The sequence below is a fragment of the Gymnoscopelus microlampas genome (genome assembly GCF_963454915.1).
Source record: "Gymnoscopelus microlampas genome assembly, chromosome: 22".
NCBI lineage: Eukaryota > Metazoa > Chordata > Actinopteri > Myctophiformes > Myctophidae > Gymnoscopelus > Gymnoscopelus microlampas.
This window is the reverse complement of record NC_139959.1, coordinates 23512374-23533726: the sequence shown is the minus strand read 5'-3', so window position 1 is coordinate 23533726 and position 21353 is coordinate 23512374. Positions and strand designations below refer to the sequence as shown.

General features: G+C 41.5%; 1 protein-coding gene across 3 annotated transcripts in view; it reads right to left on the bottom strand.

Moving 5' to 3' along the window:
* Positions 1–21353, bottom strand: part of drosha (drosha ribonuclease III) — a 137951-nt gene that overhangs the window by 109148 nt on the left and 7450 nt on the right. For all 3 annotated transcript variants that reach the window (XM_084049033.1, XM_084049034.1, XM_084049035.1), the window contains exons 6-15: positions 20283–20424; positions 17359–17519; positions 16667–16747; positions 16170–16256; positions 15322–15408; positions 11089–11160; positions 9197–9278; positions 7347–7421; positions 5424–5593; positions 1570–1694 (exon numbers count right to left, since the gene is read on the bottom strand). In XM_084049033.1, the coding sequence (XP_083905159.1) occupies positions 1570–1694; positions 5424–5593; positions 7347–7421; positions 9197–9278; positions 11089–11160; positions 15322–15408; positions 16170–16256; positions 16667–16747; positions 17359–17519; positions 20283–20424 (1082 nt within the window). The remainder of the gene's footprint in view (positions 1–1569; positions 1695–5423; positions 5594–7346; positions 7422–9196; positions 9279–11088; positions 11161–15321; positions 15409–16169; positions 16257–16666; positions 16748–17358; positions 17520–20282; positions 20425–21353) is intronic.

Sequence of the window (21353 nt, the reverse complement as noted above, 5' to 3'; positions counted from 1 at the left end):
TATACAAGCTCATGCCGCGCTATTAGTTTGTAGATCTGCTATTTTTGAAAAATCATGAAAATGTGTGCAAATCTTTGAATATATATATATTTTGAAATGTTCGCTTTAAATATATATATATTAACTCTCTCAGTGCCAATGAAATAAAAAAAATAGGTTCATACTGTGCCAGTTTTTTTTTTTTTTTTTTTTTTTCAAAGTAAAAAAAAAGTGCTTAGGAAGCGAGATGCAGCCTTTTTCAGTTATAGGTTAAACAAGGAGTGGATGGAGCTGCAAATCTTCAGATAATGACATATTGGTTCTGAACATCTTTTTTTTTTTTTTACTCAGGATAACTCGTTCTGGCACTGAGGGCATTCAGAAAAAACTCGGGATAACTCGTGGCTTGGCATTGAGAGAGTTAAAAAATGTGCACACATGTTAATTTTTTTTTTTTTTAAATAGCAGATCTACAAGCTCATAGCGGAACACTTGGTGCCGCGCTATGAGCTTGTATATCTGCTATTTTTGAATAGCCAAAGAAATCTAAAATGACAGATGCCTTCCCGGATTGAATGGTTAAATAAATGAGGGCCACTCTGTGTTACTCATGCATTCATGTGCACGAGACAAGGATTGCATGGTTTTACAGTGACAGAAGCCTTCAAAGTCACACTTACTCTATAGAGATGTGGAAATAGTCGATTATAAGATGCATCACAATGCGGCCATGCACGATTCTGCATGTGATTCTGCAATGACGTGACATAATAGCACTTCAGCCATTGTCAACCGTATCGACTTTTAATTGGTCCTTACTAATGCTCATTATGAGATGGAACAATTTCCGTCTACTCACTCTGCATCTCATTGGTGGGCTATAGACAGTTCAGAAACCTGCCTACCAATGGCTAGGCCTATACCATTTATTTATTTTGGTTTACAAAATTTAATTTAATGATGAGACATTTATGTTTGAAGGAGTGACTGTATACACACATCACGTTAAAGAACTTTATAAATAAAAAAGGAGTTCATAATAATGTGTATTTGACTGCATGCATTAAGTGATGAAAAAGTAGCCAATAGCAGTAATATAGAAAAATATAGAAAATCAAGATGCACCCTAGAATCGGTAGAGAACATAGTGAATCGTGATCGAATCAAATTGTGAGGCCAATGAAGATGCACACCTCCAACGTACTCCTGCTGGCATTGAACTGTCCCCATACAATGCCTCTTTTCTCAGCTTTCCTACCGTCTGTTTGAATAAATGAATCAAATACTAAATGGGTTCACCTTCCTACCCTCCTACTATTAGTATTATTGTTATTATTAACCCATTAAGACCTGAGGCTGCTTCTAAACATTTACTAAATACTAACAGTTTTTTGGAAAAAAATATAAAAAAAACATTTTCACGATTTTTCAAAAATAGCAGATCTACAAGCTCATAGCACGGCACTCGGTGCCGCGCTATGAGCTTGTATATCTGCTATTTTTGAATAGCCAAAGAGATCTAAAATGACACAGATGCGTTCCCGGTCAACGTCAATAGTTAACTGGGTTAAAACAATGTAGTAGTCTTACTGAGGGTCTCCGGCGTAGCTGAGCTGGGCAGGCCGGATGCCGAAGTGAACAATGATGGGGAAGGTGATGACGTCTGGATTGAATTGCTCCCTGTCCAGCTGGTCGATGCGCACCGAGCTCGGCTTCTGCAACAGCAAAGAGACAAACCGATTTAGAAACAGCCAGAACTGCCCTTACCACAGACACAGAGAGGTGGCAACAGCGTCAGCAGCAAAACCCAAAACAACATAATACAGACTTTGAAATTTACCTCCCATCCAGCCAATATGAACGCGGGCTCTTTCCCGGGATGAAGCACAGGCCAAAGCACGAGACAGGGTTCAGTGGCAGTGTATGATTGCGGCCTTATGCCCCAACCGGGACAAAGAGGATAAGTAAAGTAAGTAATGATGTGAGTGGGGATTTGATCTGAGGGTACCAGATTCTGTTTGTAGAGCAAGTGCACTAGTGCAGTGATGATGAAATCAACCTTAGGAAAGGCGAGCTAAACTGTCAACACTGTTTGTTGGGATGGAGTTTGACGAGTAGACCTCGCCAACAGTCGACTCCAAATCAGTTACTTTGTCAGGCTTCTTTTTTTTTTCTTTTCAGAGATCACCAGCAGGCAAGAATGAGTGACTGCAGGAACATAAGGCGCACCGAGCTAAAACAGCAGATGGCCTGAGTCTCATGTTCACCCTGATATTAGCTCAAGCTCCCTTGCTCATCACGTGCAGCAAGCAAAAAAAACGTCCCGACTCTTGGATTGAGTAGCAGACATTAATTTCTCTCTTTAAAAAGTTTTTGATTAAAGGTTTGATGAAAAGCCCAGATGTTACAGCCCCCACCAACCTTATCACAAGGTCAAAGTGCATGTTGTAAACATCAGTCTGAATATCACTCTGGATAAGACCAGCCTCCTACACTTTTGACTGGAGGATGACACCATCCATGGCCCGCCTTTCTGTACCTAGGCCACCTGTGCAAATAGCCATTAAAATGTGCCATTGTTAATTGGAATCTCAACGTTTTGTTGATTTGGAGTAGCACTTGTCCTTGCCATAGCACACTGGAGGCAATAATTAATTCCTGTGACGTGTCAAATAGGCAACAAAGGCAGTTTCCTGGAAATAAACGATTGAGGGGGGAGGGAACCGTCTTGTGTAGCTTTCAATAACCACTTGAGCAGTTTGTTCAAAGCACCTTAAACCTTGGCCACTGCTCGTGGTATTCTAGTTCAGCAAATTAGAACGGATATATTTAGCTGACACAGCTAAAGGAGCAGCCCATTTGGCTATTGACCGGTGATAATTTCACACTTGATTACCTCTATATGACCAATTATTTAGCATTAATCCATCCCCAATTTGAAAATCTGACCTCAGCTGGGGGAAGGCAGGTGACAATGGTCGACTTTGAGTAGATCGTTTTTTTTTAACAGCTTGATAGTCTGCCATTTTAATGGATCCTGTTTGAATGACAGACGAATCTTTGAGCCTCGAGATGGAGACTACTGCACTGCCCCCCCCACCCACCCCCCCCCCCCCCCCCCACCCCCCCCCCCCCCCCCCCCCCCAACTGTGAAAACACAAATGCTATGCTTCAGTCCAGCCATGAAGGACGGTCATCTATGTTCCTCACCCCACCAGGTTACGGTCGCTCTCGTTCATACGGCAACCTTTTAGCTGTGATGACATCTCCTCCCTCACAACGCAGCGGGAGTCAATTATATCCTTTTGAAAGAATACTGTCTAGACAAAGAGCAAAGGTCTAGAGACAAAGGTTAATGGACGTCCATCTTGACATGACAGCTCTGACCTGAACCTTTTGTCTGCGTCAACAGATGTCCTTGAGAGGTAATGGCCGAGGTTTGTCTTGAGATTATTATAGTCTAACAAGAACAGGCCTTTGTTCTTGTGGTGTCATGGGGCAGGGGTTGGTTGTTCGGGAGGCAGCAGGTGCCCTTGAAACTAACTCAAGAGGACAGGAAGACATTATGGCTGTCGATGGCGAACTAATTGGCATACACTGTACTTGCCTGTGGATCCATACATTCCCTGTACAGGCAGTTGTTCTGGGAGTAAGCCTGTCCATTGAACATGCTCATGTTTTAAGTGAATGGTGAACCGAAGGTGTACGTTTGCGAACAAATGAACGTGAGGTTGAGTGTTCGTGAGAGTTAACGCTCACTGTTGCATGTTGAATAAAGACACTTGTACAAATAAAGACAGATTGTGACCATTTCTCAATACCAAGAACAGACTTGTGTCCTTGGTAAGAATGTACTCATCATGAGACCAGAGAATGCGGTCAAAAACAGCATGACCTCACGTCTCAGAAATGCTCTAAGCAATTCAACTCAAACTCTGTGTGAACTGTATGCATTCATGCAACACACTGAATAAGACAAGGAAAAACATAGAACTCTTCATAAATAAGATTTCTATTGCATCTAACCCCTAACCCTACAGGGTATACATTTCCTGACCTTTTTTCACTTCCTGATTTTTCTTTTATTGATCAAGTGGTCAAATATATAGGGCTTAGTCACCTTTTTGGGAATGGATGGATAGGAGGAGGTTCTATTGAAACATAATCGGTAATAGCTCGGAACAGCTCATTTAAAAAGAGAGCAAACAACAAACGAATTGTGAACTATTAACATGAACTAGTTCATTTGAATTTGTCAACTGAACTTTGAGCAGTAAGTAATTAACCCATTAAGACCGGGAACGCATCTGTGTCATTTCAGATTTCTTTGGCTATTCAAAGAAAGCAGATGTACAAGCTCATAGCGCGGACCTGTAGTTAGGATTTAGAAAACATTTTTTAAGAATCGCCAAATATGCAAATTGGGCATTTAGTCCATGAGCCAGAGCCAGAGAAATTGAACCTCAAATCAATGAGTAGTCATTTTAATTTAGACAGGGCTCCAGACTAACTTTTCCCTTGTTAGCACCTGTGCAGTACTGTCCCTTTACGACTCTGTGTTGCCTGCAAATGATTTCATCTGACACCTGGTAGATCTACAAGCAAAAAACACATCACATCGACTTGCATGTCAGTATGTCAACCAGTTTTGGGGTATACAGTATCTATTTTCTGAGGTATACTTGCCTCGCGTCTTAGCTACCCAAGCCATGTTACGCCGAGTTGCCGATGCCCATGATCGAAACCCAAAACCTTGTAGTGCCAACAGCGAGTGCTCTACCAACTGAGCTACCCGGAACTTTGCACTATTAGCTCTCGTTAAGTGTGAACTTGTACAACACTGATACAATTGCGGCAGTGCATTCTTCATTTATGTGCCTACCCTAGGGTTTCTCAAAGTGGGTGCCGTGACGCAAGTCCAAGGGTGCCGCAGAATACTTTGAAAATATTTGGGATTTATCGATATCACTTCAGTTTAACCCCTCTATACTTAAGACAGACCACCAAACCTCCTTGCCAAAAATAGCCGATCTACAAGCTCACAGCACGTCACATTGTGACGCGTTGTGAGCTTGTAGATCGGCTATTTTTGGTGAATGTTCCCCCCAGAATATAGGGATGCTGGGGTTCAAGTGGTTAAATGCCAAGTATGAAGTTATTTTCAATCTGTCGTAATGGAAACTACTTTTATCTAAAGTTTTCCTGGTGACATATACTGTATCTTAGGGGGAAATATTTACATATTTACTTTACCATAATATGACATAAATGTAACGTTCTATAAAGCAACAATGTAATTCAGGGGTGCCTTGGATGAAGTAATTTACAGGGGTGACCTGAGACAACAGAGTTTGAGAACCACTGCCCTACAACATTACCCTTTTTTTTTTCTTTTAAGAGAGCAGCCTGTTTACAGTAAAACGGAGTAGAGGGAGCAGCCTCACCATGCCAGGGTTGGTGACGATCATGCCCTTGCACTCCTCTGCATACTTCTGCCATTCCAGCTCCTCCCACTGCAGCATGTCTGCGATCTCCTCCTCGGGGACGAGTGGCTTGCTGCTACGTAGGAGGTAGAGGAGCACCTGATGCATGGATAGCACCTCCTTCCCTCCATCTGATAAAAGGAAGATGGATGAAGGGGGAATGGGGAGAAAAGAGAACATGATGGGATTTTGAAACCTTGAAACGGCGTGTTGAGCGTCTTTGATGTTTAAATCACGAGATACTACACAATGCCAAGGACACTGGCGCATCTAACTTAGGAGTAAGAGCCTTGCACACAGCACCTTTAAGCACCTTAAGTGTTAGAACTAACAATACAGAACCCTTAAACCTTGAATTGCTGGATCTTTTGGAGGGAAAGGCATTGAACGGCTTTATGAGTTGGTACACTACATGTTTGTTCTTCGCAAGTGAAGGACAAACATAGTATATTGTGGAACGTGCAAAAATATCTGTCCTAAAACCTCAATGTGAGTTGGGTGGCTCGAGTTGTATCGGGCCTTTGTAAATGTGAAGGCTAAACACTTTCAGCAAAAAAAAAGTATTGTTCTTGTAGAAATGGGATTTCTTTGGGCTATTACTGTAGTCCTGTCACATGATAGGACATGTGTAATACGAACCTTCACAAACCTCACAAAGGGCGCACACACAAGCAAATCATTCATCACACACACACACATTACAACTGCAGTGATGTGTTCCCACAGCCCCACCCCCGCAAGAATCAACAAGGTCAAATACACTCAGGTTAATAGACACTCATGCAAAATTGATTGACCTCCATTTACAAGTGTTCACTTGGACAAACACTCGCGCAGAACAGCCTCCGAAAATCTATTGGCCACCCACTCTTATAAATGCATTAAGAGAATAACAAATGCATACCCACAGCCTCTCTCCATCGCTCTCTACCTCAGAGCTCAGAGACACTAAGCTCCCTCTCCGTCTCCTCTCCCTCCACTTTGTTCAGATCAAAAAACAACGGATTATGTATTATTATTTATTTTATTGTATTCACTTTTTTCGGTGTTGCTTGCTACCGTTTTGGCTTTTTTTTTTAAATAAAAAGTAGCTCAAGTGTTCGTGGTACTGTAAATTGGGAGAGCTAAGAGAGAAATTGTCGTGTTGATGAAAAGGAGATGGGTGGTGCAGCTGTCACAGAGGATATGGCGGTGGCGGTTATGATGGCGCACCAGCACCATCATGTGTTTCAAAAGAAGAACATCACACAGAGTGGCTGAGATCTACAGTATATGGAGCCACACGTTTCTTTCTGGTCTAGGAACTCTATAAACACGGGCAGTGATGAAGCATTTCTTGACGGCAAAACAATGTTTCCGCCTTGAGATTCTGGGGAACTGAACGTGTGAAGACCCTCAAAAGTGGTGGATGTGTTTTATTTCTTTCTTTCTTCTTCAATTCTTCTTCTATAGTTTTCCCCTAGTTAATTTAGTTTTTTTTTTGCTTTGTACTACTTTCTCCCCCCCCAATTTTCCCAGTCGTTATGTACGGCTCAAGGCATACAGGGGTAGTATTTAGTCTCTTAATTAATCATGGGTGTGTTTTGGGCATCTCCCATTGCCTTTAAGAGCAAGGTGTGCCTGCACCTTGTGCATTTCTATTTAAATAATCAATTCGGCAAGTTGGTAAGGTGAAGTGAATGGTTTTCTGCTGAGGAAAACACATCTGCTTGTGTGGAATGAAAGTGTGCAACCACCTGCAGAAGCAGCAGGGCTCCACAAAAGCTGAGGTGAAAGTCCTATAATGATGTCAGGAGACGGGGAAAACCAAAGCTCACCACACACATTTTGTCAGTCAGTGCCACCATGCAGGAAATGACACATTAAGGAGGTCTGCGGTCTCACCTGGTAGGAACCGGACAAAGCGAGGCATGAAATGGAACTGCTGGCAACCAGGGGACTCATCTTCCAACTCTGGACCTGAGGAAAAGATTTATGACCCTGAGATTAGTACTGTAATTGACTTTCCAATAGCTATTAAATGCCACTATATTACTGGTAAAAACTCTCCAAGTCGGACAATTTTTTTATCTCATCGGAAGGTAAACAAAATCCCCCCCAAGTACATATAACATTGAATTGAATTGCCACAACTCCTAACAAAAATGCATATCAAGCAGCGTCCTGGTGGCTCACCTGGTAAGAGCGCACAAAACATTAATAAGGCTATAAGTCCTTCCTGCAGACAGCCTGGGTTTGAATACAACCCGAGGCTCTTTGCAGCATGTCACCCTCCCCTATCTCTATTGCAAATAAAGCAAAAACGCTGAAAAATATCACTCTAAACAAAGAGAAAATGCATATCAAGATCACAGCAAGAAATCATCCCCATTATGACAGCGCTCCATGGCCATTGGCTACGGAGAGAGACAGTGTGTCCCTATCCGTGACTTCAGTGAGCGTGTCCAGTGTAGGCTACGCTGATCAAGGTAGCCTGCGTTTCTAGTGTGCCAGCTGAATGGCTCTCGCATATCAAGGTTAACCGACTTGACTTCAACTCGGCTGCAGAATTCAATGAACTAAAGAAAAGAAAATGTTGTCCAATAAGCTTACAATGTTATGCTCCGAGTTGCTGTTTTTTGTTACTGTGAGGCTTGCTTTTCAACTGAAATTGAATTAATTTACAGCGTTGAGACTATAGCGTCAATACCTTTTATGGTTGAAAATAAAATGTTTGTTAGCGAGTTGATATTTTTACCATAGCGCATTGATGATGCAAAAAACAATATAAAACATTTCAATAATGTAAATAACAAGTTAACTGACAGGGTTTTAGTTAGATTGTCTTGATAGGACCATGCGTCACTACTTGGTAAAGCTGTTAAGTTCACAATTAACTCGCAATACTGAAATGCATCAAATGTCCCCGTTATCTGTTACTAGTTATCTTTCAAACATTGTTGTTGGGATGCAGGAATAATTATAAAATGCATAGCCTGTGCACCGTGGCGCCGACCTCTTGCACAACAATCAGGGGAATTGAAGCTTATTCTATTGTAGCACTCACTGCAAGTTGATCTAGATAATAACTAAATGCCTAAAACGAAACAACATCATGCTAGGATGATGTGCAGTGGAACCAGCCCCGGTAATCCTTACTATTAGCTGTTGGAGTAGGAGCTGAGGTTTATACTGTAGACAAACTTGTTTGTAAGTCACTCCGGATGAGCGCGTTGGCTGAATCCAGTGTTAATTTTGACAGCAAATATTTATTTAGTCCAACATGTTTTAGTTTTGGTCTACTTTTAGTTGACTAAATCGACAAAATCTACAGCTGATTTAGTCGACTAAAATGTATTTTACCTGGTCGCAATGCCTGATTTACACTTAGGTACGTGCCGAAAATAGCAGATCTACAAGCTCACAACGCATCGCGCTGTAGATTGTCTATTTTCGATTTTAGTCTACAAAATGAATACTGGCTGAATCCTACTATAAATCTGTGAAATCTCTGTCTGCCTGTGTGTCTGCAGTAGTTCACTTATCTCAAGAACGGCCGGGTCCGACTTAAAACTCAGGGTGTGCATCGGCCAGGACTCGAGGGAGTGAGGTACATGGCGCACATGCCTCTGTGACATCTTATGTGTGGAATGTGTTACTGCGACTACTCTCCACTAGGTCTTTGTGGCAAAGCACTCATTGATGGTCATTTTATGGTGAGGTTCTGCTTCCTCTTGCTCTCAGCGGAGTCGTACCTGCCAGGTTCCAGTCGTACAGCTCCAGAACATCCTTGAACAAGTAGTTGGAGAACAGCTCCAGGCCTCGAACGCAGTAGTTCTGAGCACAAGGAAGAATTGGGTTAACAAGGTTTAAGACGAAGGTAGATTACATTAAGACCAACCAACAATCACAGGCTGTGTCTGACAAGTTTATCTACTTCTTGCCTGTTTGGACAACTAAAAATGTGTTTTGCAAAAATCGGCCTCCTGGTGGCACTAGAACAGGCCGATGTGAGAAGATGTGAGAAGAAAATAGCCGGCTTATTGTGTAAAAGAAATTCATTTTGACCAATTACTGGAATGCACCCGCCCCACAGTTAAAAATCGTGGAAACAATAGAAAGCAATAAATGAATATATTTTAACACTCCTCTTTCAATTATTATCATTACCAGCTAATAAAATAACCCTCGTTGTAAAAAATACAAAGCTGTCCTTCAAAGCTCCTTCTGACAAACAATTTACCTGTTCATATTCGGTCAATAACATCTTTTCAATCCTATATAAAAATTGGCTTAAGGGTCCTCTAGTTGTTTAAAACAGTACTAACAGTACAGTCCTCTCACCTTGAGAATTACCTGTTCATGTTTTGACTAATCATTATAACAGATCTACAACGCAACGATTCATATAAGTGCTCTGTGTACTGTTGCTGTTGGGTTATCATTGTCTGTTTTGTTTTAGTATTTGTCTGTTTGAAGTTGTTCAAATTGTCTGTTAAATATTTTGTCAAGTGCCATCCAGTTTCCCCAGCAACCCCCATAGCATAGAGCAGAGTGCATAAGCATATCACTGCTATTTGTTGCGGTCGGTCAAAAGCGTTTTTTTTTTCATGAATCTGTCATTAGTTGGCATTACACACATATCCATGCCTTTGGTTGTCCCACACGAGCCGCCGTAGTCTGCTGAGTGTGTGGGACAACCAAGGCATGGATGCGTGTGTAATGACAACTAATAACAGATTCATGAATAAAAAAATCACTTTTGACCGCAACAAGTAGCGATATGCTTATGGGCTCTGCTCTATGCTATGAGGGCTGATGGGGAAACTAGACGACGGGGGCAATTCTGCAAATAGACCCCATGGCCAGTCATTTGGGATTGGGATCAATGTAAGTAGGCAATAAGTTATTTTAGTCCGGACTTGTCCTTTAATGTATGAAGTGTATTTTGTAATTTTTGGACCCCGTTGAAAACGAGATGGTTCATTTCAAGGGGTTATTCCCAATAAAGAATTTCAGACATACGCGGCTAGCGCCTCGCCCCGGGCGCTCCGCAAGGGGCTCAAGTCTGTCTTCTTTTTAATGTTTTTACTGACACGTCAACCTACTGACTTGGGAGTTACGTCCACATTCCCTTGTCAGTCAAGTAACAAAGACTAGCGGGAACGTTGAAAAGAACAAGCCTGTCGCTTCAAACGTCTCACGCTTGGTCAGATGTCACCATAGTACGACCTGAGAGAACAATGTTGCTTTTTCTTGCACCATGTTCATGCATAAACACTCAACACACACAGATTATGATCAATAATCTTAACAATGTCATTATTGACTCTTTCTGCGTTCACAGCAGGAGATACAACAGGTGAGATTATTTAATAATAGTTTTATGTCTAGCATGCTGGAATTTTGCGAACCGACTCGCTTGCGCGCGCGCACACACACACAAAAAGAGACATTTCTCCACTAAGAGATCTTGCCGTAGATATGTAAATCCAGCTCTCTAACTTTGCCATGGAAACACTCTTATCATGGAGTGTAGGTTACAGAGTTCAGCTGAGGTCAGTCAGCCCGCTTGAGCTCAAAACAAAAGGGGGACAGAGAAAGGAAGAGAGAGAGAGAGAGAGATATAGCGAGTGGATTTACTGACCTCTGGTGTCATCTCCTCTATGAAGTGAATGGTGTAATCTATGTTGAAACGAATCACGCGGCACAATGGAATCTGAGAGGATGAAAAGGAGGACGGAGCGGAGAAAAGAAAGATGGGGAAGAATAAGAAAAGGAGACGGGTGATTCATTAGCGTGGGATTGGGAAGAAAGGTTACAGCTTTTCAAGGAAACTCATTACAGAGGAAACTCATCTCTTGTCAACTCTGGCCGCCTCTGGAAATGGCAGATGTGAGAATCGCAGCCATCGTTTGCGTCACGTGTGACAGCATGTGCAAGAAACACAGACTAACACTAAAGGCACCGTTTCCCAAACAGTGGGTCGGGACCCATGTTTGGGTCGTGGACAAATGTTTATGGGTCACAAGTAAATATCACCCTTTTCTCGTTTACACACACACACACACACACACACACACACACGTATTTCAAAAGATAAAAAAAACTTTGAAACAAATAATTCAATTAAAAACAATTCAAAAAACAATTTCATAAATAAAATCATTTGGAAAATAATTTCCATAAATATTTTTCAAGTTTAAGTTCAATAAGTAATGAAAATAGCAGATCTGCAAGCTCGCAACGCGTCGTTGTAGATCGGCTATTTTCACTATTTTGGGTCCCAGGCAAATTTCTCTAAGTTCTCTTTTGGGTCCTGAGTTTAAAAGTTTGGGAACCACTGTTCTAAGGAGAACACAGGCACACGAACGGTGTCACTCCCCAGTCTCCACACACACACACACACACTTACTTTCACGTGCCCTCTCTACACGTCCTCAAAGGGGATTTCTGACTGCTAAGAGACTTGAATCTCGCTTAACAGATAAGCCCACTCTTTCTGTGTTTAATCTGCCTAGCTAGACGCTCACCGTTGTCTGAGCACGGGAGTTCATTTTAAGAGATTAACCTGCAAACCGTGCGTTTTGCTTACCGCCCATCCCGAAGTAACTAAACTCTGGCTAATATTGTTTCGGCTCCGGGGTCCGCTAATCCCCTCTCTTGTGCTCTCCACCCCAAGGCGCTTAAGTGTTTTATACCACGTTTTAACCATGGGGCTGTTTAAATATCACCAACTCTAATCTGTGCTAATCCTTTTTTCGAGGTGGATGAACACTGACCAAATATGGTAAGACAACAAGGGAACAATTTGCTAAATAAAAAAGGCAATTTATGGTATTAGTACACATACTGAGAATTATAAAATACTACGGTGGAAGCACTTGATGAATATATGATTAAATCAGGCCGGTTGTACATTGAATTAAAGCCCTAACTTTCCTCTCCTGCTTCGGATTTGAACACGGTTTCCGGCGCAAGTGCTGAGATTTTTACCATTGAGCTAATAGAGCCTGCCTGCTTGCTCAGAGGACAAATTGAATCTTGACCATCAGGTATACATTTGTGTCAGATCCTGTGTCTAGGTGAGACATAACCTTTGACACGATCACAGTCTCAATAGAAGAGCAGGGAGACAAAATACGACCACCCAAATTGTATAAGTTATATTGTATTAACATACTGATTGGACACAATTACATTTTATTCATTAAAAAAAGTTACATAATGCTGCTTTATGACCTCACAGGCCTCATTTATTCTTTTTTCATTTTTTGTTACTTTGGAAAACCCCTTTAGGAACTAGTAGGAGATTAAATGACTCGTAAAGGCAACAATCTTCTCACTGTATGGACGAGCGCGGCACTCGGTTCAATGTACAACCTACGAGCTTGTAGATCTGCTATTTTTGAATAGCCAAAGTATACAATAATGGTTATAGCTAAAATCTAAAAGATTTAGTGGGTTAACCCATTAAGACCTGGAACGCATTTGTGTCACTTTAGATTTCTTTGGCTATTCTTTGCCGCGCTATGAGCTTGTAGATCTGCTATTTTTGTTAAATCGTGAAAAAATATTTTTTATATTTTTTTTCAAAAAACTGTTAGGATTTAGAAAACATTTTTTGAATCGGCCTCAGGTCTTAATGGGTTAAAGGCAGGTACAGATGTGCCATTTCAAAACTTCACATGTCCTGCCATCGCCAAGACAGTAAATTTTCAGGGGATTCCCAGGGCAATAAGAGGGACAAAGAAGGGCATTTAAAATGATGAATTATTTTGAGGATCACTGCTTTTATGATGCTAATTAATTTGAGCAACTGGTCAAGGACCTCTTCAAATCACCTTTCGCCTCATAATGAGTCTGACACCTTCAACACACATTCTTTTGTTCTCATGTATATGGGTGTCTGTTGAAGGGAAAAACGGGGGTGTGTAGTGACAACTTCTTTTCAGGGGCAAAACAGTGCATTTTAAGGGCAGAACAGGGAGGAAAACATGCCTTTTCAGGGCACTTTCAGGGAAAGAACAGTAACGTGTGAAGTTTTGAAGTGGCACATCTGTAGCTAAACGACTGCAGAGGGAAGTCTCGGATACATAACTTCACACCTCTCTGTAATGTCAATGTCTCTTCAACAGTGCAGGGAGGGAGGGGAGGGGGTAGAGGCGGTGAAGAGGAATACTTGCTACAAGGTCAGAGCACCAAAGGAACAAGATAAAAAGCAGTTCAACCCTGACACCAGAATCTGAATTTGAATGTCATGTGCTTTTCTGTGTGTGTGTGTGTGTGTGTGTGTGTGTGTGTGTGTGTGTGTGTGTGTGTGTGTGTGTGTGTGTGTGTGTGTGTGTGTGTGTGTGTGTGTGTGTGTGTGTGTGTGACTCAAAAGTGACTCGAATTATGTATGTAACTTTAACAGGGTTCTGTCCGTGAGGAGAGGAAAGGAGGATCCACAATGCACCTCCTTTTCACCTCCCAATGAACCGACATTAGAGCAGAGGTTGGCCCTGTGAAGGATAAGTCAAAGACGATGGGAGGACAAACAAATAGAAAATAAGAGCAAGCATGCCTTCAATGAAACAGCCTCACAAGGCCAAGGCCCACACATCGACAAGAGAAGAGAAGAGAAGAGAAGACAAGAGAAGAGAGTACAGCAGGGATGGAAGTGGATCTAAGAGAAAATATCTTAAACTCTGAATGCCAACATTTAAGGACCGTTCACACGGAGCACTAGAACTATAACGATAACTGTAACTATAACGTTCACCATTGTATTTTTTTATGAATTAGTTGGAGTGAACTCTTGCCATCCACTTGACTTCGACCGGCTTCATTGGGAATCGTCTGCTTCCATTTTTTCTAAGAGAGCTTGTGCACCCCGGGTTGTGCACCCCGGGGGTGCACTCACCACTGTTTGGGAATCCCAGGGTTAGGCTTTACAGTTGCTCAATACTCTATTCCGATTTGAACCCGTTAACTCGTCAATATTGAGAGAAAAGTGCGTTTCCCCTTTATCTTCACTGTGAATATGTGTGTGTGTGCCAATCCATGCTTTATTTTCCACGAGGCTGTGGCACAGTAAAACTCCTGGAAGGCTTTTAGACATCTGCAGTTGAGTGCTTTGGATACATCAATAAGCATAGGAGCCATAGAAATGTCACAGCCAGAGAGTACCCAAGAGCCACATTACAAAACACTTCCTCAACCAAACAAACATCAGGATTCTGTTAGGTCGATTATTATACAAGCTATGACGCTATTATGATTGCTATGAAAAAGCAATCATGCACTGCATGCTGTACTAGTAGGCTACTGGAACACTTTACCATGTTCATCTTAACTATTGACAAGGCAAAATCACAAGCCGTGTATAATTATTAACGATTTCCCCTAAAATTCATCACACATGCTTTTGGTGTTAGCAAGCATAATCACAAGCACAGTTACTGAACAGAAGAAGCTTCATCTAGCCTCCATAGTGTGGTGTATCATGTGTCGCTTCCTTTGCTTGCTTGTATATCTGTTATTTTGGCAAGGGACACAGCCTTGTGATGGAAAATGTATTTAATTAATCCAATATTGAATATTTATGAATTAAGCTTCATGTTAATCATGCGCCAACTTCCAACAACACAGACGCACGCAAAGCATACACACCTTTCCATTTCCCCGCTACAGTGTTGTGTGCATCCATGGTCATTTACAATTTCATTTATCAGAGAATTTAACAGCGAATGAGAGGTGAACCAAATGACCAAATTACCTTTTTCTGAAAAGACACAGCAAATAGCAGATCTGCAGAAGTCTTTCATCTCTGGTAGAGGAAAGGCGGGGTGAGAGCAGGCAAAGAAAACAGACTAGAGGAGTCATTGCAGGGACTTACATTAGTGAGAGGCTTGTGGGAGAAGAGGGAGAAGCCTTCAAACAGGTACTCATGGTCATCATATTCAATCACCGTGGGTCTGTCAGTCTGGAGAGAAGAAAAGGCGCACACACTGGGACATTAGTATACCGTATAAAATAGAAATGCACACAGACAGATGCTACACCCATGGCACGTTATGTACAGTACAGGCTTAACTTTGATCTGAAACGATGACCTTGACCAATTTTGACCAATCAGCATTGAAAGTTAATCAGTTCTGATAATGGATATTATAACATACATAGACCTAAATTGCCCTGAGTGGTGCAAAGACCAAGAGAATAACTGATCAGCCTTGGAATTGATGCATTAAGGCAGTATTGTCTCTTTATTTATTGAACAGAGATGCTTTTGTAAGGATTTAAACCACACCAGAGAGGTGTGAAGAGGGACTGTCTATTAAATGAAGGTGTTGATTAAATGCTATTTTCACATTGTTTTTGTGGCTATAACAGACTTCTGTAGATGTCCATGTGATAGTGAAATGATCACGTGGCACCATTTTCAGCACTTTAGTGTAGCATCGGTGCTGCAAAGCTACAGCAAATGTGTTGGCTACAGCAAATGTGCTGTACATCACTTTTCTTTGCCATTATTATGCAATTCTGTGGCCTTTGTAATGTTCTGGATCATTGAGTTTGTGGTTGTGTGATTCTGGAGCAACTTCAAAATGAAACCACTTGAAAAATTGTGATTTTTATCGCATGTTGAGGTAACGGACCGGTTAAACAAAGGTTGATAAGAAAAAATTCAATATCTAAACAATGTTATTGTTGTGGGCCAGAAAATCAATGAGAGAGACATACCAGGAAGTTGGTGGGCGGAGACACGGTGATCCTGTAGTGGAACATCTTCCCCGAGTTGTTGTTCATTAGACGACACTGTTTCACAGGCTGGAACCAATTGAACAGTTAGTATTAGCCGTTGCATAATTATAAATAATGGATATACATAATTAGATAATTATAATTGTACACCTGCATTATATATAATACAATTCCATATTCAGCTTACGTTGAGGTTTACAAAATGCACTTATAATGGTGTAGCAACGCAATATGAATATACTAAAATAGAAAATGTTAGATGTAAGGAGGGGTTACCAACACAATAAGATGCATTCAATACATCCTCTAAAGGTTACGACAAAGGTGTGAAGATTGGAATATGGCTATATGTAAACCACCACATACATAAAGAGTACATACAGTCGAGGTTGACAGGAATAATGCTTTTGCCCTTGGTGTGACAGGGTTCCGTTCCATGCTGTAAAAAAGGGTGATTTATTCATGGCATATCATACCTCCTCCCCTGGGTAGATGCTGTGGCGGATGCCTGTGCGTCTGGCCTTGGCGCTGCACTTACATAGTGGGCCATCATTCATCTGCGCAGACAGCAAATGCAATCAGCTAACAATCGCAAGAGACAATGGATTCCAATGGAATGTACGCCATATGGCAGAGGTTTTTTATCTCAAGTGACTCACATACACTACATTGACAGCATGGGTGGCCCCCCCAGTGGAAATGAAACCTCGAACCATGGCAGAGGAAAAGCTGCACTCTACCCATTAGCTTCATACAAGGACTGTCAGCGTCATTCTCTATCCTTCCCACTGAGCTGCACACAGGGCGCACAACCCTTAACCCTGGCAGTGTTAAGAGTCACACTCTGTCCTTTGAGGCACACAGGAAAGCGGAATGGAATCAGAATTGCACTGGCAATTTGAGAATGCTCCTATTGAGATGAGTCCCACTTGAGTCGAGCAGTTGTACTCACTGCATGTATGTGCACGCATGCATGTATGTGAGTGCGTGTTTATTTTAATGTATTTATTTTTTCAGATTTTTGGTGGATCATTTCATTCTGACATTATTGAAAGATACACCTAAAATTACTGTTTGATATCCCAACAGATCATTTTATTCCATATCGTTCTTTAATAATTTATATTATATGGGAGAATTGGACATATTGCCCCAACTGCTGACTGACCTGTCCTGGGTCGTTGTACCACAGCTCCTCGTGCATGCGATCTGGGTGAGCCTTCTTCCGCTTGATCTCAGCAATGACATCAAAGATGTCAGAGTCAGAGCTGCTGGAACACGTGCTACCTTCGCCATCCGACTCGCACTCAGAGTCACTGCTGCTGTTTTCTGGAACGGGAAATACCACATTAACTGCACCGTCAGACCTTGCATTTCACTACTTTCTTTGAATGTGACTTTTACTTTACATGATGGTGGGTCCAAATAAGATTAACGGTTGCCTTTTACAAAGGAAACCTGGCAAAGAACGCAGCATCACAACATCATGAACAGCGGGAACGTTGCTCACAATCTTTTACAGAACAATATAGCAGCAAAATACAAACACATTTCTTTCATTTAAAAATGTACTATGTTATCCGAGTGCTAAAGGGGCCAAGAAAGGTGCAAAGCCTTTGTAGATGTTGGAAAAGCAAAACTCACGACAACTCAAATCATTTCCTTTCTCTGCCTTGTACCACCACAATAATCAACTTTAATTAGCGATTGTAAGTGTAAGTTTATATTGACAACAATATGCCTATTGTTGATGTACCTTGAGTGTTGTTATTAACTTATGTTGTATCGTTGTTATATTGTAAGGTCTGTACCGTTTCAATTTTTGGGGGGGGGACTACGGATGGAAAGTACCGTTTGCTAAATACGGCATATACAATTGCTCATGTGTATGTATTACACCTATCTTGTGTTCATCAATGTGCACTGTCCCAACCAAATAAATAAAGTAAAGTATAAAGTCAAGTTGTTGAGTGTCTATTCATATTAGACACAAAGAATTTCCCAGCCAGTCGGGCGAGTGGAATAGGCAACCTTTCAGTCAGAAGCCAGGCCCCAATTTATAAAGAGTAGTAGAGATGCCGATTTGAATGAAAGAGAGTACCATGAAACAAACAATGCATAAGCATATTTCTGCCGGAATAAAATAATCCAAATAAAAACAGAACAAGACATGAAATTATTTTGGGATTATAAAGATGACTTATTGAGTTCTCTCTATTTAGCAACTCTACCAGTGTTTATATCCTAAAAGATGTCACTGCAATATATGATACTGAGCAAAGCTCAAGGATGCCTGAGAAAGAATTCATTGACTCTCTGATGGAAAAAAAAAATATCCATAATGGCTTTCAAACTCGTACCATTATTATGTTCATATCTTTAACGTTTCTTCGGAGCAACAGTATGTTGGGACTCGGCTACGCTTAGTGTGTTTGGCAGGGCACTTTTGTCATTGAAGTGGTTGTACAAAGAATGTTATAACTAAGTTTATATAAGATTTGGTTCTGTAGGACAACAGAGACTTAAAAACAGAATAAAACAGAACCTAGTGAACCACATTATATTATCTTCCTCTCCTACACAATTTTCCTTTCAGTTTTCCAACAACAATCAATACATACAAAACATTAAAAAAGGTGATAAATTGGTCACTCTTAATTTAAACATGAATTAATACAAAAACAAAAGAAAACTAAATGTATCAGTGAAAATATAAAAACAACAACAACTGGAACTGTCAACACACACACACACACACACACACACACACACACACACACACACACACACACACACACACACACACACACACACACACACACACACACACACACACACACACACACACACACACACACACACACACTTCCTTCTGATACCCTGCTCTTGTAATGCTCATGCCTCCAAAACCAATCTTGCACCACATGAAAATGACAGCTATTAAATCACTTGAGCTTACACCTTACAGAGGCTTAACAACGTCTGGGAAGTCGGCCCAGTACAGCACCAACACCAAGCTGAGACTGTACCAGAGCTGTCTACCCTGCTATATGGTTCTGAATGATGGAGAACGGCAACAAATGATCTCCACAAACCGTCAACCTTCACGCCAAAAGCCTACGTAAAATACAGCGAATATTCTGGCCCAAAACCATCTCCAATTAACACCTTCTTAGCCTGTGTACACAGGAAAACATGGCTACCATCCTAAGAAGGCGGTGGAAATGGATTGGGCATATAATCCGTAGAGAGCAGGACAACATCACCCAAACTAGCCTTGACTGGACACCAGACTGTAAACGTAAAAGAGGCCCAAGAACAGCTGAAGGAGGACAGTGGAGGGAGAGCTGAAGACCCTGCATCACACCTGTGGTTCTATAAAGACGCTGGCTGGCCCTGAACAGACAAGAGTGGAGATCCTTTGTTGCTGCCCTACATGCGAGCCGGCATAAAAGGGCAGCAAGTAAGTAAGTAATCACTTGAGCAGTTAGGCCTAAATTAAAGCCAAATACACGATGATGCCTCTGTCAAGACCATGTGATGCAACACATTTCGCACTTGTAAACACTTGATAAAAGTGTCTGCTAAATGCCTACTTAGTAACAGTAAACTGTAGTGCTGCTCTGAAGAAAACGAGCCAAGTTGGCAGTCTTTAAGATAACATAGTAAACAGCGCCAAGATGAATCAATGGCTCACACTAAAGCACAGGCGCTGTGTGAAATGGACGTTATGAAGAACTGGGACAATTCTGGACACCCCCAGACGCGATTGTGAGCTTGTAGATCGCCTATTTTTTTTTTTATTGTGTCTTTCTTATATTATTTGACAATTTGGCCAATGTTTTATATTATAGTTTGTTGATTACTTTTGTTGCAGTAATGGTCTTTTTCTTTTCTTTCGTTCTTTTTTTTGGTATTATAAGTCCTTAAATTGTCAGTTCACTATCATCAGGGGACCCCCCCAAAATCATGTGGGGACCCCCTGGGGGTCCCGACCCACAGGTTGAGAACCACTGCACTATGCTGCCATACAGCCCTGTGTCAATCAGAACCAACCAGACTTTGTCTGATTTACTATCCTACATAGATCACCTGGGTCCTCGTCTAGCTTGGTCTTCGGCGCCTCCCAGTTAGGTCTGGTAGATTTGGCGCGCTCCTGCCTCTGGCCCAGCTCCTCGTCGAAGCGCTCAAACAAATCCCGCAGTTTGCTGGTGCCCACGACCGTAGAGTCACCCTGGAGTATAAAAGAAGCACAGAGTCAACTATGAAGAGATGTTATGCCCCTGGTCAGCGACACATGCTTGAAACATGTTTGCAAGTGTTTTTTAAACATTTAAATATGAATAAAAACAAACAGATAAATCATGTTTATTTTAATCTATTTTTTGTTAAGCTATTTAATATTTCAAAGTGCAATGTGGCTTTATATGCATGTCTATGTATTTATTTTTTGTAAAAAACTAATGAAGCTGATGTACTCTGATGCCTAAACCATAACGGTTTAACATAACACAAACAGTGCCATTCATTTGTTTGTGTTTTACTTAAAGGGGGTGAAAGTGTTAAATAGCTCTATTCCCATAGTAAACATTGCTATAGAGTGATTGTTCAGTAACAGGGGTCTCCCCAGCTCTTTAATAAACAACAGAAAATATATTTTCAGGTCGGATTAACAATATCATCCAATCAGGAGAGAACTCATACAGGTCCAGGATACTGAAATTGGAAGTGATCAAACAAAGATATGAGCTGACAAAATTGGAATACAAAGAATGTTTGTGAAATGAGAGTTATGCATATAACTGACTCAGAGAAGCACACAAGCTGAACCTAATCGCTCGTTAGGTCTGCATCAAACTCACTGAGTAAAGGACACCAGCTGAAATGTAAAGGAGGACTGCTGTGTCAACGAGGGCTTTCCTACAACCTTAGTTATCCTCCTATAATTTCACTAACCTCTGTCTGTCTGTAGTAGTCTCTGTAGTCGTCTCATGGTGAAGCTGCCCAGTTCCCCTCACTGGCTGGAGCGGGGTCATCCCTATGTTCCCCGGGTTCTATGTTCCCTCACTAAGGTTAGGGTTAGGTTAGGTCCTATGTTCCCCGCTCTCCCTAGGAAAGCGGGGAACATAGGACCCGGGGAACATAGGACCCGGGGAACATAGG